The sequence below is a fragment of the Kogia breviceps genome, chromosome 10 (assembly GCF_026419965.1).
Source record: "Kogia breviceps isolate mKogBre1 chromosome 10, mKogBre1 haplotype 1, whole genome shotgun sequence".
Classification (NCBI taxonomy): Eukaryota; Metazoa; Chordata; class Mammalia; order Artiodactyla; family Physeteridae; genus Kogia; species Kogia breviceps.
The window spans coordinates 102,047,577-102,063,819 of NC_081319.1; the positions used below are offsets into that span (position 1 = coordinate 102,047,577).

Here is a 16,243-nt window from a genome sequence, read left to right on the forward strand (position 1 = left end):
AGTCCTTTTAGAGGCCGTGTCCTGTACTTCGTCTGCCTTCGAGGAGGTCAATCTTCTACTGTACAAAGAGTGGGATTAACTTGACCTCAAGGTCAAAGGAGGGAGGCAGGGCCGAAGTAGGCCACATTACCGGCGTCCCCGTAACTCACGCCGTCCCGGTTAATAAGAAGCATGTTTACCCTTCACCCTTGGAAATCAGCAGCTGTAGGACTAGGCTCCCTTAAGCTATGTACCTGTGGGTTCTTCGCCATCAACTGCTCCTTGTGATAAAACACTCCTCACCCCACCGCCCGAGCTCCGGAGATGTGGCCGCTTGGCACGAAGTACCTGGTGGTAAGGACCTTAGAAACAAGACCCCCGTCCGCTGTCCGCGGCGGACAACAACAGCAGGATCCCGGCCAGCCTCTGCCTTAAAGGAAATCTTTATTAATCATGTATGGTTCACAGATGTTCTTTAAAAAAAAAAACCCAACTTTCTAGAGAAGCACAATCCTCATGAGTGGATTCATCTTTGCATCATGAGTCTTGTTTTAAAAGAAAATCAAAGTGGTACAACTTGTTTACACTATGATACTTTCTAAATAAACTCTTTTTTTAAAAAAAAAAAGTCTGGTCTCTCCTTAAATGTTACAGCAAAACAGATATAAAATAGACAATAAATTATAGTTTCTATTTACAAAAAAGCTGTAAGTGCAGTTATAGATCATAAATGTATTATTTAATCAGTTTAGTATGAAATTGGTTTCCTAGTACATGATCGTGAAAAAGACATTTAAAAAATATTCTCAGATTTAATCTGAGTCTTACTCTCTACAGGGGAAAACCGTGATTTCGGTTCCTAAACCGCACACGCATCCTAATCTCCTAAGGCTGGGTGCCCCCTTCCTTAGCTCATCGCCTTTGCTGGTCTAACCCCGAGATGCGGGATGCTGCCCAGTAAGAGGCAAGGAGCCGTTTTACCGACACAGATGAGGGCTGACATTCGTTCCTGACGTAAACGTGCTTTTTCAAAGAGCCGTCCCTCAAGGGAAGAGGTGCGGGGCGTGTAGCTCGGTTAAAATGATGGCTTTAAAAGGACTTCTCATCTCCAGAGCCTCGCCTCAAAGTGGGATCACTCTAGTCTCTGGTTTTGGTCCTAGCAAAGAAAACAGCAAATGCTGGGGGGGGGGGGGGGGGGCGCGCGCGTGGGGGTGGGGGGGGTGGAAATGATGTGGTTGAACTGAAATAAGGATATTTTCACACGGACAAAACGCCCGCACAAACATGTAACAGCACGACTGAGACAAAAGGCACTTGCAGGCTGCCCGGCTCCCTCCCGGGCTGTTGAGCCCCCGTGAGAAACCGACCTCCCCGGGATGAGAGCTGAACAGAGACGTTCTGCCCCCCCCCCCCCCCCCGCTCCCGTTATCTGAGAAATCTACCTGTGAGCAACTAGTGAGCCCGCCGATATCTGAGCCAAGAAGAATTTTACTTTAAGATTATCTTCCCTGTTGACTTACTAGAACCACGAAGAGCTTGATCTACAGCAAAATAAGTTGGGTGGGTTTGCGGGGCAGAGGGGAACCTTCAAAGGTAGGTTTCTCCAGTCACCAGACTTCACGCTACAGACACTCAAACTCAGCTCCCTGGAGACCGGCAACTGCTCGCGGCATTTAGGACGTGAGCAGGTTACGGACGAGGTCCTTTAAGGTGTCCGTTAGGGCGGAAAGGCGGCAGCCAGCGCGAGGTGGTGTCGGCGTCCTATCCCGCCTCCCCGGTGCCTCCGGGTGCCTCCTAAGGCAGATGTGACGCAGGAGCCCAAGGCGGTGCGTGTGCGCGCGGCAGCTCGCCCCGAGTCAGTGGCACCCACAAGCTCTGACGACCATGTTCCTGTATTTCTTCAGGATGACGTTGGAGCTGTCGTCGAAGTAGAGCACCGAGATGGCGTTCAGCTTCGTGGGTGCACAGCACGGTTTGGGGACGTACTCGGGATTCATAAGGTGAACCTGCTCCAGACACAGAAGGAGGGGAGGCGTCGTTAGGAACAATACCTGGTCCGGGCCTACTCCCCGGCCACGTGGAGACGCCAGCGCTCACCAGGGTCTGCACGATGGCGTGGTTGGTGGCGTTCATGTGCGCGTTGAGAGGGAAGGAGCATTCTCCGTCGCAGTAGTTGGCGGCGTAACCCTTGGGTGCAATGATCCAGTCCTTCATTCAAGGCAAAAGGAGGCAACAGAGAGTGATGTACACACGCGCCCCGTATCACCTGGGCCCTCGGGAACCCTGCGAGAAGCTCTCTCTCACGCGGGACGGCTAAGGAGACCGACACAGCAGGTCGAGGTCACGCTCGAGGGGCAAAGCGAGGCTCTGAACCCGGCCAGTCCGACTCTGGAGCCCTCGCTCCCTTCCACAGGCCCGCGAGGCCCTGACCTGCTCCCGGCCCGCCTAGGCCTGGAGGCCTGCAGGCGGCCGGCTCCGTGAACTTGGACCAGAGGAGCCTCTCCAGCACTCCCTGTCACCGCAATGCCACCTGCACACGGGAACGATCTTCCATCGCTGGACACCTAGGATGTGCGTTTTCTCTTATTAACTAGCAGTGGCCCTCAGGAGGGAGGCAGAGCGTCGGTGCGCTTCTAGTCTGGGCGAACCGGCACGTGGCCCTTGGAGAAGTTAACTGTTAGATGCTCTTCCAGCCCTTTCTCAAAGCACAGTGAACACTTGTTTCAATGCCCAAAGCAATACAGGCCCTGTGGACCCTGAGAGAAGAGCACTGGGAAATGGGCTGCTGATTTGGAGGGACAGGGAGCCCGTGCACCTGGAACGGAGTGGGGGGTGGGGGTGGGGGTGGGCTCATGCACAAGTGGGCGGGCCTTTTGCCACCCCGCTCCAAGACCTGGGCATCTGGAAGGGCTCCTAAGTACCCTCACAGGAGGAACCTTCTCAGCCCTCAAGTTCAAAGTCTTTGATGATGGCTGCTGCCCCTAAGATGAGAAGAGACTGCTAAGAAAGGGCCCTCGCCCCCCTTGCTGTCCAGAGCACGCACCTGCCACCCCAGGTCTTGGAAGCTCACGTAGAGCTCATGCTTCCTGCAGGCTGTTTTCAGTTCGCTGCTGTTGTAATCTGTTGGAGATCAGAAGATGCAACAGTTAACCCATTCTTTTTTTTTTTCTTTTTCTGTACGCGGTCCTCTTCGCTGCTGTGGCCTCTCCCGCTGCAGAGCACAAGCTCCGGATGCACAGGCTCAGCGGCCACGGCTCACGGGCCCAGCCGCTCCGCGGCACGTGGGATCCTCCCGGACCGGGGCACGAACCCGCGTCCCCCGCATCTGTAGGCGGACTCGCAACCACTGCGCCACCAGGAAGCCCAACCCATTCATTTTTCATTTACCAACTCGCCCGGACAGTTAACCACGGGCCAGCCGTGCACAAGGCCCCCGCTAGACACAGCTGGGGCGCCCACAGCTCTGCAGGCTCCCAGCTGCTCGGGTGTTTGACTTACTCCGTCTTGTCCACTCTGGGGTCACTGCCGGGCACACACACAACACGTCATCACTGACCTGAACGGACCCCCTTCAAGCAACAGACGTTTGTCGTGATCCCCCGTTGGACCGAGAGCCCCAAACACCCCGGGGCCCTGACTTGGAGGACATCGTATTCACAGGCAAGACACACCAGGCAGGTTCCGCGCTCGCCTTCTAAAACAGGGGCTGGGAGGACAGCTGCTGGGCCAGGAGAGCCTCCCGACGGGGGCGCCCCGGAGCCAGGCCTGCCGGGGAGGCCGGGAGCACCACGTCTGCTGAAGCGCACGCAGCTGCTGCGTGTGGCAGGACCTGCTGGCCTGGCTTCACTCACCGCCCACCGGCAGGAGGACAGGAGCCCCTGGCTCATCTAGGCCAGACGGAGCGGCTCGTGTGTGACAGGCCCCCTGCGAGGTGCCCCGGGAAACACGAGGATGCGTCAGGCAAGGCTTCTGGCCTCCGGCGACTCAGGGAACGGACGGGGCGCCGTGAGACGTGCAGAGCTCACGCCAGCACAGAACAGAATCCGAACGCCGTGCGCAGGGGCTGGAGAGAAACCCCACCGGGAGTTCACGGAAGGGACAGTTAAAGAGGGAGAGAGAGAGGAAGAGGGAGCAGTGCTGGTGGAACGAAGTTAAGGACATGTGAAGAGTTACCCAAACCACGGAATTTCCTGTGTGATAATCGAGCTCCTAGTGGGTCCCCGGAGAGCTCAGGATGGCGCTGCTCACCAGACGGACCACCACGTGGTCAGAGCCGGGACGCGGGCCGGCCTGGCCTCCAGGGAGGGGAGGAGGGCTGGAGACGGAGCTCAGGTCATGAGGCCCACGTGACAACCCCGGACACGGGGCTCGGGGGAGCCTGGCGTCGCCGGGCGAGCCCGTCCGTGCGCGGCGAGAGGGCTCCTCCTCTGCGGCCTTTCTAACCCGGCAGGAGTCTAAGTGGGGCACTTCCCCGAGTCCTGTGAGTTGCCCCAGTGAATCACCAGACCCGGAGGGGCCGGCGCGGGAACCCGAGTCTCACCGAGTGGGACAGAACCGCAGGTGGCGTCCGCAGGGGCCAAGCCCTTGACCTGGTGGCATCTGTGCTCCCCCCGGGCCGTGAGGATCAGGACGGAACTGGGCTGTAGGAGCCCCAGGTGGCATCGGGACGCGGGGGGTGGGAGGGCAGTGGCTCCCTTCTGCCGGACGGAACCGAGAGGGCATGGGGAGGACCTCGGCCAGCGGCGCACGCTGGCCGGCCCCCGGGGTCTCCGCAGTCTGGCCCTTGCTTCCCTCGGGCAGAAGAGGTTCTCAGGAGAGCAGGGCGGGATGCGAAGGGCAGGGGCCCCATCACGCCGCAGGCGGGGCCGGGCAGCCGCCGGCACCTGAATCCCTGCGGCCCCAGCTCAGCCCAAGTCCCAGGGGTGCAGGCAGCCGGCCTGCTGTCCTTTCCAGCCCCGAGAGAGGAGGAGAGAGGAACAAAGGGGACACTGGAGAGGGGAAGAAGCAGGAAAGAATCAGGGCGGCCTAAGAAACCAGGGGGCAAGGGAGGAGAGGGAGGGCTTCTGCAGACGGGCTGCCCGGGCCGTGCGGGGCTGACCCCCTCCCCTGCCCCAGGCCACACCAGCTGCAGGCCCCATGCTCGGCCAGGAAAACACCAGAACAACAGGAGCACAGAGCATGCTGTCCGCACAGCCCGGCTCTTCTGAGCTCAGGCCGCTGAGTCTTCCCAGTGGAAGCTTGTTTTTTAGAGGGAACAATTCGCTGCTCTCATTTCCCTTCCCTCCTAGAATGACAAGGGCAGGACAAAGGGCAGCTGTTAAGATGGCACCCCTGCCTGCACTGGTCTGGCCTGCCCCCCACCGCCCCAATCTCTGGCCTGATCTGCCCAGCTTATCCCAGAGGAATCTCCGGCTCCCACGTACCCCACAGAATCCACAGGGCCTTAAGAACCTGCTGGAGGAAGCCCAGCTCCTGTGCCGCGGACACTGTGGGACCCCGGGACCACACTGGGACTTTGATTTCTGATGTCAATAATCTCGTAAAGCGTTGGGTAGGGGGCAGGAGTGGGGGGACAGCTTGCTTTTCAGAGGCTCAGTTTTGTTTACAACCAGAGGGTTAGCATGAAAGGCAACAGTGAAGTCCTGTTCTTTTGTGGCTGCAGGATTTCAGGGTCTTACACAGCATTTAAGCTGAGCGGGGCTTTGATCTCAGCCTTGGTCTTGGTTATAAAAGAACATGGAGCTAAGTATCTTGAAAACAGACAGAGGCTTCCCTTAAAGACTGAGCCCCTAGACTCCCTGCGTCACGCACCTCTGTCCCTTCCTAGAGGGACCCTGGCCCCCAGTGCCCTCTCTGGAGTTGACAGTAGTGGTGAATTATTCGGGCATCTTGCAGCACCTGTTCACGCCTCTTTATTATTCAGCGTTACCGGCCATTAGCACATTCATTAGGGGTGAACCTAGGGATGGAGTAGAAGGTCAGGTTCTAGTTGGCTTCACTCCTTGATAACTTTTATCTTAAAGGGACGTAATGGCAGACGAGAGTCAAGTATTATAAATATGGAATTTGGAACAATTCTAACTTTCCAATCACTCATGCCCTTGCCTGTCCTCCACAGCTGTGGAGAATTAAGTTCTGATTTCATTTAGAAAGCCCTGGACGAGCCTCTACCTCTTGACTGAGACATCTGGGAGCCAAGCTCCAGGCCCTAAAATTTGAATTTAAGGTCAAAATGACAAATGAAAATCCGCAACGCCTTTGAAGAACTATCAACGGCTGAGTCACAGCCCTGACCCATGTGTCCGATTCTTCCCAAGCGCTGCGTGTCCATGCTGGATGAGCCCTCTCGTCTTTGGCATGTCAACCCAGGGAAGCAAGTGCTGAGCTAGAGGGGACACCTGCCAGGAACTAAAGGCCAAGCAGACATTGCTCTGGGAGAATGAGACCCCCTAGTCTGTGCACTGAAATTCCCTGAAATCTACAGCGAAACATTTCCTAGTCATAATAAAGTACCCACATCACTGCTTGGCGAGTGATGAGTTCTGGTTACCTTTCCTATGCTGGAAGCATATTGAATGGTCCCAACTGGAAAGTTCAAGGGATAGAAGATATGAACCAGCAACGAGAAGGTCAATAGTGTATTTACATGTACCAGAGCCACCTTTTCTCCCAGGACCCTTAAGGATACATGTTTGGGGACTTACCTGGTGGCGCAGAGGTTAAGATGCAGGGGATATGGGTTCAAGCTCTGGTCGGGAAAGATCCCACATACCACGGAGCAACTAAGCCGGTGCGCCACAACTACTGAGCCTGCGCTCCACAGCCCGCGAGCCACAACTACTGAGCCCGGTCGCCTGGAGCCCGTGCTCCACAACGAGAGAAGCCACGGCAATGAGAAGCCCGCGCGCTGCAACAAAGAGTAGCCCCTGCTCGCCGCAACTAGAGAAAGCCCGCGGGCAGCAACAAAGACCCAACACAGCCAAAAATAACAAATAAATAAATAAAAATTTTAAAAAAGGATACACGTTTGGGTGGGTTGGAAAGAGACAGAAGGAGAATTTAAGAGATGTTCACAGGTAGCATTTGAATCGATGAAGAGCTCATTCCAAAGAAGAGAGAGGGTCTTGAGAGGCTGCTGGTTCAGAGACAGTCGGCAGGGCCGAGCGATGTCAACACGAACATCAAGGATGAACGAGGCCCAAAGGTCAGCGAATCCAATCTGACGTGAATTGTTCAAAGTGGCAGAAAATGTTTCAAAACTATTCATCTTGCAAAACAAGGAGCAATTCTCAGTCACGTGTTGCCAGCCAGCTGGTGCACGTGGCAGAAAAACTCAAGACTCGCCAGCTGAATTGAAATCACACTCACCACCCCATCCCCCAAAGATGTCTTGGAAAGACCTTGGAAAATGAGCCAGAACAGAATCTAGAATCACCACATTGGAACCATCCCTCAAGGCCATTTGTTCACAACCCTTGTAATGGGTGGGTCAGGTGGTGTCAGTCCCCCAGGAGACAAAATCATGGGCGCTGAGAGAAAGATAACTCTGAAAGAGGGTAAATGGCAGCAGGTAGAGTGAGACCACCCAGTGAGAGCTTGGGGTGCCACAGGGGCAGCGGGCTGGCTGGTAGCCTGGAGGCCCGAAAGCATGGCCAGAGGCACTAGAACCCCCAGTGGGCTGCACAGCACGGCTTGGACCAGGCCTAGTAAAACACGTGTCAAACGACGAACAAGATGGTCCAGACAATATCGAAGCCCAGCGGAGAAGTGCGACACGGCCAACGTGCAACATCCGCTCGGAGCGACAGAGAAGCCGGGGCAGGTCCAACCCATCCAGGGGGACTTCGGTCCAAACCCACTGCTCAGTGCGTGTGTTTGGGAAGTCCAGCTTGAAGGCCAAGGACAGGTGTGAGAGCAGATTTTGGGGGGCAGGGGAAGAGGCGGACGTGCTCCTGGCCTCTCCCTCGTTGGGGACGGGTCCCGCCGTCTCCGGCACCGGCAGCTCAGCTCCAAAAACAGCCACGTGTCTCCCTGCCGTGTTTCACCCTGATGACAGGCAACTGGATGGATAATGCTACCTTCTTTACCCAGAGGCACGGCGGTCTCCGGTGGGCTGCTGCTGGTGTTTGTCTCAGCGGAGAAGGATGAATTCCCCGGGAGCGCACACTGTGGAAGCCTGGGGGCGAGGGGGGCGGCAGAGGCCAAGCCATCTCTTCCTTCAACCTCCCGAAAGACTTACAAGGGCCAAGTCCCACCTGGAGTCACACCCGAGACCACAGCTTTTTGTCTCGGCAGCATCTACCTGGTTCACGAAGACCCAGCAACATCTGGCCCCGCCGCAGCCCGGAAAGCGCGCGCAAACCGATGGTCCACTCCCCTGGAGAGCAGGCCACCTTTCTGGAAACACCTTCTCCGAGAGCCATCCCCTCTGCACCTCCATTCCCATTAATGGCAAGAATAAGGAAGGAGGAAAGGGCCAAACCGCTAAAGCACTTCAGTGAGCCCCACCTGGGCCATTTCTTGGACCAGCTTGAGAGAGTCTTCGAAGATAATGGGAGGGAAGGAGGCCCCTCCGTAGTAATACTTTCATTGGGGGTCTGGGCCTTTAAACAGGTGAGGCCAGGCCCCTTTGTTACAAACTCTTTGCCTTCCTGCCGCTGAAAGGAACAAGGCGTGTTTGAAAGTACGGGGCTGGGGGATGGGAAGACCAAGAAAAAGCAGATATACTCGCCTCTTCTTACAAATTAGACCACCTTTACTATTCGTATTTAATTGAAACTCATCAAACTGAAAACAAAATGCTGAAAGGGATTTGGAAGAGACTAATTCAGTGATACCACGAAAACCCAAATCAGAGATGACAGGTTTTCTCGATTAAAAAAGAAATGTACGCGTGTACTGGTGGGGGAGGGGATGTGGAGTAAATCAAGTGAGATTTTCATTTTAAAAAGCAATCGACACCTCAAGAGCCGCCTTGGGGCCTGAGGTCCCAGTACCAAACTGACCACAGTTCATTAATGAACGGATGCCACCGCCCGGCCGCACCGCCCTGCCCCGAGGGCAGCACTGCGATGCTTCCTGTTCAGCTGGCTTCCTGCCAAGCGAATAAAGGCAAGCGATCATTTCTTCTTTAAACCCCAACCCTGACTGTTTCTAGCGGTAAACACAGGAACAGCCATGCTGGGCGAAGCTTCCAAGAAACACCAGGAGGACGAGCAGCAAAATGTCACATCACACCGGGTGGTGCAAGTTCCACATCCAGGTTACTGGTCACAGAAACCGCTGCGTCAGAACCCAAAATGAAGACACCTTCTCCCAAAGAAAAACGCGGAGCTTCGGAGAGTTCCAAGAACTCTTGCCGGCCGTGGAAGATGACACTGTGAAAACAGTCATCTGGAAGAATTCACGCATCTTCCAGAAGCATTTTACATCCCTTCCGAGGAGCCTAACATACACCCCGAGGCCTTCCCATGCTTGGAGGCAGCTCATCTTTAAGCCAGAGCAATGCTTCTCATTTAATTCCAGCAAAGCCACCGAGGATCAATCATCCCCACTTAACAGCTGGGTAAACCGACGCCGAAGTGGATTAGGTTTGTCCAAAGTCACAGAGTAGTAAGGAGGGAAGCAAGATCTCCAACTGCAAATCCTACAGCAAATCTTCAACTCTGTGCTTGATTGCCGGGCTATTTAAAGGAAAAGGAAACCCCAGAACTTGAAAGCACCAACTTTAGAGTAAGATGCACCGTGGTTTGAATTCAATACCGGCTAGCTCTGTGAGCTGGGCGTCAGGAGGGAACATCTGCTACCCCCCGCCCCACCCCCACCGTGTTCTGACGAGCTGACTTCCCCAAAAGGCACGGCGTGGGAGGGAGCATTTCGGAAAGACCTCTGAATTGACACTCGGGCCGTGGGGGCTGTGGCCTCCCTCCTGCCCTTTGACCCTGACTGTTCAGGGCAGGAGGGGGCTGACTCCCTCCCCTACCTCCAGGCGGTGAGCACCTGGGCCCAACCTGGCTGCCGGAAGCTACCACGAAAGAGATGCGCTCTTCCCGAAGCTGAGGTTGCCTTCCTGACCCCCACATCAACACAGGCTTTCCGAGAGCGCCACCAACAGAGGGCGGCTAGGAAGGGAGAGATTCCTCGTATCTGAGCCCACACCATCTAACCACGTCTAAAGGTAGAACCCTGAACTTGCCAGTCAAATGCACCAGTGAAATCCAGCGAGAGGGCCGCTGGAGCTGACTGGCCACAGCACTTGCAGCCGAGAGCACCGACAAACGCCAACCCGCCTTACACACGAACGTACCAAGCCCGTAAGTCACGGCTTCCCCGGCGTAACGCAACTAGGAGAAAAGCCAAGCGCTCTACGGATCGTCACGGGCATGAAAAGAGGTGGAGAGACCCGACCACACAAAAGGACGCTTTCCTGGAAAAACAAGACTCTGAGGCTGCCTGCGGCCCGAGACGACCTCGGGGTAACACGTGCTGCCCTCTGACGGCCTAGGGACCCGTGTAGATGATCGGGGGCTGACCAGGCACCTGCAGCCTCCGCGCGTGGTCTGCAACCCTTGGCGGGTCCTGGGTCCTCACGGACGCCCCGGCGCCCACAGGGTCCTGCGAAGACGGGGCCGCCCAACCCACCTGAGGCGCTGGAGGCCCGCGACACGTCCTGGGCCGGGGCGGAGCGGTTGCGGCTCTGCTGTCGCCGGCGGCCGGCGGCCGACCGGGTGCTGCGCACGTGGACCTCGCTGGCCTTGAAGAAGGCCACCATGAAGGGCTGCTTGTCGTAGGGGCCGTCCCTGCCCACCAGGCCGGCGGCTCGGGGGCTGATGTCGAGCCCTGGAAGGCAAACCAAAGCAGGAGGCTGGCGGGACCCCCCCAGCCCCGCCGGGTCTGCGGCTCTCACCCCTGCCTGTTCACCCTCCTTCCTGACCGCGAGCCCCCCACACACACACCCCACCCCGGGCGAGGCGGCTTCCCGGGCTGCCGGGGCCGGGCCCGCGGGCCGCAGGTGCGGGGAGGGCGCAGGTGCGCGGGCCGCAGGTGCGGGGAGGGCGCCCACTGACCCGCGCAGCGTCGGCCCGCGGACCCGCTCCCGCCTTCCTCTCCCTCCATGCGCCCTGGGTGCTGCCCTCCGCGGGTCCTCTCGGGCCCTGGACCATCTCACCGTCTCCAAGGCCTTGCCAGGAGGCTTGGGCGGGGAGGCCTTGCTTGTGCACAGCGGCTCTGAGGCGACGGGAAGCCAAGCCATCCTGGAGCGCGGGGCCCACCCGGAGACCAGGGCTCCGCCACGCCTGCCGCAAAGGGAAACGGAGGCCGACGACCCTCGGCCCGAGCTTGGCCAACTCACCGTCCCGCGTGACCACGCTCAGCTGTAGCCCCATGTTGTGCTGCGGGGTCAGGACCCACAGGTTGCTGGTGGCTGTGATGTCAAATTCCAGCCAGCCTTCTTCCGAGGCCCACACGGCGCGGGTGTCCAACAGAAACAGGTCAGAGTCTCTGAAAGAGGGAAAAGGCGGCAGGATGAAGGGCGCAGAGCCCCCAGCCCATCCCCACTGCGTCCTGCCGGGTGTCAGACGACAGGTGCCACCGTCGGACCAGGCACGGCGACCAGCCGGGGGGCCCGGCCGGTTTGGCATCACACAGGACGCAGCCGCGACACAATCTGCTGGGGAGCCACCCGGACAGCAGCTGCCTGCTGACACGGGGGGGCCCTCGGCGTCACCAAAAGCCTCACGACACCTGCTCAGGCCGCATCCTTTTTAGAATTAAGGGAAATTCAAAATAAATAAAGTCCTGTTGTTGCGTGCCTTGCAGCTAACGAACTCTAAAAAGAGAGGCAGTGGAGAGGGCGGTGAGGAAGAGGGTTAAGAAAATATTAAAATCAGGATCAATAAAGATGAGCATTTACTAAGTTGTACTTTGTTCGTTTTTTTAAAAGCTCAGAACCCGACAATCCTCACGTTAGTTCCTGTGAAAGGAGAAGCCAGGATTCACATCCTATTTCTGAGTAATCATCAATTCTTTTCTTTTAATTAAGGCCTTCACGTGGCCTACGGGGAGAGCCGCGTCCTTCCCCACGTGGACCGTGAGTTTCAAGTCTGTCCCGGCCCCGCTGTGAGCCACGCTGGGGACCTTTGAGGCAAACTCCCCGAGCCCATTCCTTCCACTGGGCTCCACAGGGACTACTTTTACTTTTTTTTTTTTTTTTAACAGTTTCCAGCTGATATAACTCTAGTGTGGGAAGATGGGGTGAGGGACCCACATGCCATGACAAGGCAGCGTGAAGGACGGTCACTTTGGTGTGTCGCAAGGACACAGTCTGAGCTGATGTTCCAGAGACACTGGCACGAAACAGCCTGCAATTCCCATGACAGGGAAGGGGGAGGTTTTAGCCATGGAAAGAGTCAAATCCCCTGGTGCTGGAAATACTTTGCTGCAAGAGTTTACAGAGCAGAAAAATTACTAGAATTCAATACTAACTTTAAGATGACCATCACAATACGAACAGTGTGCATTTACTTATTTTATAAATTTATTCACGTATTTATTTTTGGCTGCATTGGATCTTCGTTGCTACGCGTGGGCTTTCTCTAGTTGCGGCGAGCGGGGGCTACTCTTCGTTAAGGTGCGCGGGCTTCTCATTGCAGTGGCTTCTCTCGTTGCACAGCACGGGCTCTAGGCTGCAAACTTCAGTAGTTGTGGCACACGGGGCTCAGTAGTTGTGGCGCACGGGCTTAGTTGCTCCGCGGCATGTGGGATCTTCCCGGACCGGGGCACGAACCCGCGTCCCCTGCATCGGCAGGTGGACTTCTCAACCACTGCGCCACCAGGGAGGTCCTAACAGTGCACATTTAAATCGGTCATAAAGCGCTTGCATCATCCTGAAAACGAGGTAGAATATCATTACCCCCATTTTACAGCTGGGGAAACTGAGACTCAGGTGTGAGTCTATGTAAGTGCAAGAACAATCTGGTGAAAAGAAAGTAAGTGGATTCAGTGTTTTCCACAATGACTTCCTGCCTTTTGAGATTATTATGAAAGACAACCTGTGACAAATGAATACAATGTACCTCTAAGTCCATCAAACGTTTGGGAGGCCGGTGAAACATCTGAGTTAAAAATGTTAGACTTCTCAGAGGGGAAACAATTTTTCCTGTTTACATGGCTCAGAGTTAGAAGGCAATGCTATTGTCGTCTTTTCCAAGTTCCAAGCAGTAGGTGTGGCTACACGTCGTTTACTCAGCTGCTGGACAGTCTGCAGGGGGTACATCGCAGCCTGCCATCTATAAAGCGCCCCCCCTCCCCGCATGTGTCACACGCCCTGCTGAGAAGTTCCCCCCCCCCATCGCTGAGGTGACTGTGGACAGGCAGACAGGGGGTGTCGGTGGAAAACAGCAAGAGGGGGTGGCGAGTCCAAAGCTTTGAAGTGAAGATGTAAAAAGACATCAATGCTGTTCTGGAAGGTTGGAGAAGACCTTCATCCAGAAATAACACAGACACCATGAACGGCAATGTGGGAAAAGTCACCCTGGTCCCAAAGGATGCACAAGACATGTTCTCGTCAGAGGGGCGGCTTCTAGAATGAAGACGCGGTGAGAACGTCAGGGCGTGAGGCTGCCCCTGAGGTGAAGAGGGTCCGCGTGGGGTTAGAGTCGAGAGCCACTGGTCACTAAGAGTTTCGATGGGGCAACCGGCACATGTTTTCAGGACGTGTGACAAGGATGCAGAGAAATACAGCCCAAGGTATGAGCGTGGCACAGCTGGTAGAAAGAGCTAGAATGAGCTTTTATATTTAAAAAGAATGTATGATGAAGGAACGGGGGAGTCTCTTAGCAGAGAAAGTGGGGGAATGGGACAGAAGGCCGTCATCCAAAAATGGGAGAGAGAAGCAGAGGAAAAGGAAAAGAGGAGAAGGGCATGACTTAAAGAGGAAGAGGAAGAGATGACGTCCGCAGGGTGAGTGGGGTTTGGTGGACGCGGGAGTCCGAGTTTCCACCCTGACTCTGCTCCAGAGTCACACTGGGGGGTCCCCAGGAATTGGTGCTGCTCCTGGGCCACACCTCGCTGAGTGTCCAGCGAGGACGCCGGCCCTCACAGCTTAGGAGACCCGTGGATCCACACACGCGGGGTCGCAGCTGAGCCCGGAGACGGGAAGAGCTCCGGGGCTCAGGGCACTGAGGGCGAATCAAATTCAGCCACTTAAACCCGGGATGCTCAGGTCCCTTAGAAGGGAAGTGATGGAGAGCATAGGCTTGAAATAGCTGGGCTCAATGGCTGGAGGAACAGCAAATATTTCCCGTGTGCTTTCACCAAGCGGGGCCTCGAGAAGAGCTCCCACCTCTCCTTGGGAAGCCCGGGGAAGGCAGGTCCTGTTATGTGTCTCTTCTAGAGCTGAGGGCGTGCAGCCTGGAGAGGGTGAGTGTGTGAAGGACACATAGGTGGTTAAGTGGGGTAACCACAGCTTGAAACCAGAGCTCAGGCTTCAAAAGCAGAGTCAAGAAAAGTATAGGCAGACAAATATCACATGATATCACTTATCTGTTGAATCCTAAAAAATGAGACAAATGAACTTATTTACAAATAAGAGACAGATACAGAGAACAATCGTGGTTACTGAAGGGGAAACGATAAATTGGGAATTGGGGGTTCACAGATACACACAACTGTATATAAAACAGATAAACAACAAGGACCTGCTGTATAACACAGGGAACTATATTCACCATCTTGTAATAACCTATCATGGAAAAGAATTTGAAAAAAGTGTGTGTGTGTGTGTATACACACAGAACTGAATCACTTTGCCATATACCTGAAACTAACAAAATACAGTAAATCAACTCTAGTTCAATAAAAAATTTTTTTTCTAAAGTACAGGGCAGAGGTAGTAATTACCCAAACAAGGGCTTAGAATAAAGTCAGAGTTTAAAATCCACTGCACATCAATGCCAATGGCGGCTGGATACAGAAGACACATTCAGATAGATGCTCAGGGCCGGCACAGGATGAGAAATCATGAATGACTTCCCATGTCAGGGTCAGTGTAGGAGGGGGTGGAAGGTCATGCAGGAAGTAAAGGTTGAGATGCCTAACTAACGCCTGTTGCTGGGACTCCAGTGGCCTCCCGGTGTCACCCTCCCCCTCTGCCCAAGCGCAATGCCCTCTGTCTACACTGCACACACCACTGACACACACTCCGAAAGGGTGAGGAACTTTCAAAAAGAATGACAGCTTTGAGGAGGGACTTCACTGGCTCAATGCTTCCAATAACTCAGGTATTTAAGAGACACTATTTATGGCAGGTCACTAAAATGGGTCTGGTCTGACCCACATCTATTTACTTTTCTTCAATGACACATGACCTCCTCAGTCTACGCACTCTGTCAAAGTGTTGCCTCAAATAAGACGCTCCTGATTTTGCTACGCAAACAGCAGGGGTTCCCTTCTAAACCCCACTCTGGTGGCATCGGGGTCTTCTTTAGGCGAGAAGTACAATTTTCAAATAGAATGAAAGTCAAAAATCAATGAAAATTAGACAGTAAGGCAAGGATTTTTACTTTTTTCTCATGTAATGTATTGTACATAGAGGATTACATCTAAACTTTTACCAACTAAAAAGATAGAAAGAAATAGGATATTTGAAATCAAAGCATTACAAACCAGAGTAAACTGCTACACACACACACACACACACACACACACACACACACACACACACACACTCACTCACTCACACGGATTTGAGTAAGGCGGGTGAATGAACATTATTATTATATAATCAGCCAAGCTCTCATTGACTTTATGGCACTTGAATTTACCCAATTTGCACCTCTAGGATGAGCATAAAGAGAAAAGTTCATATATCCAAGGCACTTACACTCTGTAAGGGATATTTCGTCTTCAATAAACCAGTACAGATCACTTTGCTGTTAGGATATTAACACAGCTCTGCCCTCACGCGGTGTTTACCTCGGCACTGATCCTACATATGTTAGCGCCTCAGGACCACCTGAAGAGGCAAACAGGATACCATCCATACCACCGCAGGTCTGCAGAGCGCGAAACTGAGGCACATCTGGGTTAAGCAACTTGCTCACACTCACTCAGCTGGATTTGAACCCAGGCAACTTGGCTCTTAACCATCATAGCAGGTTCTCAAGGCCAGCCTGCGTCAGAATCGCCTGGCGACCTTGTTAATAACACACAGACTGTTACAGTTTCTGAGGCGGAGCCTTGCAGACTTGCACTTCTAACAGATTCC

At 54.7% G+C, this 16,243-nt stretch overlaps 1 protein-coding gene across 1 annotated transcript in view; it reads right to left on the reverse strand.

Moving 5' to 3' along the window:
• Nucleotides 1–406: 406 nt before the first annotated feature.
• The window catches only part of BMP6 (bone morphogenetic protein 6), a 150,034-nt gene continuing 134,197 nt past the window's right edge, over nucleotides 407–16,243 (reverse strand). The window contains exons 3-7 of the mRNA XM_059076749.2: nucleotides 11,330–11,478; nucleotides 10,621–10,818; nucleotides 3,023–3,099; nucleotides 2,077–2,187; nucleotides 407–1,985 (exon numbers count right to left, since the gene is read on the reverse strand). Of these exons, the coding sequence (XP_058932732.1) occupies nucleotides 1,836–1,985; nucleotides 2,077–2,187; nucleotides 3,023–3,099; nucleotides 10,621–10,818; nucleotides 11,330–11,478 (685 nt within the window). The 3' untranslated portion in view covers nucleotides 407–1,835. The remainder of the gene's footprint in view (nucleotides 1,986–2,076; nucleotides 2,188–3,022; nucleotides 3,100–10,620; nucleotides 10,819–11,329; nucleotides 11,479–16,243) is intronic.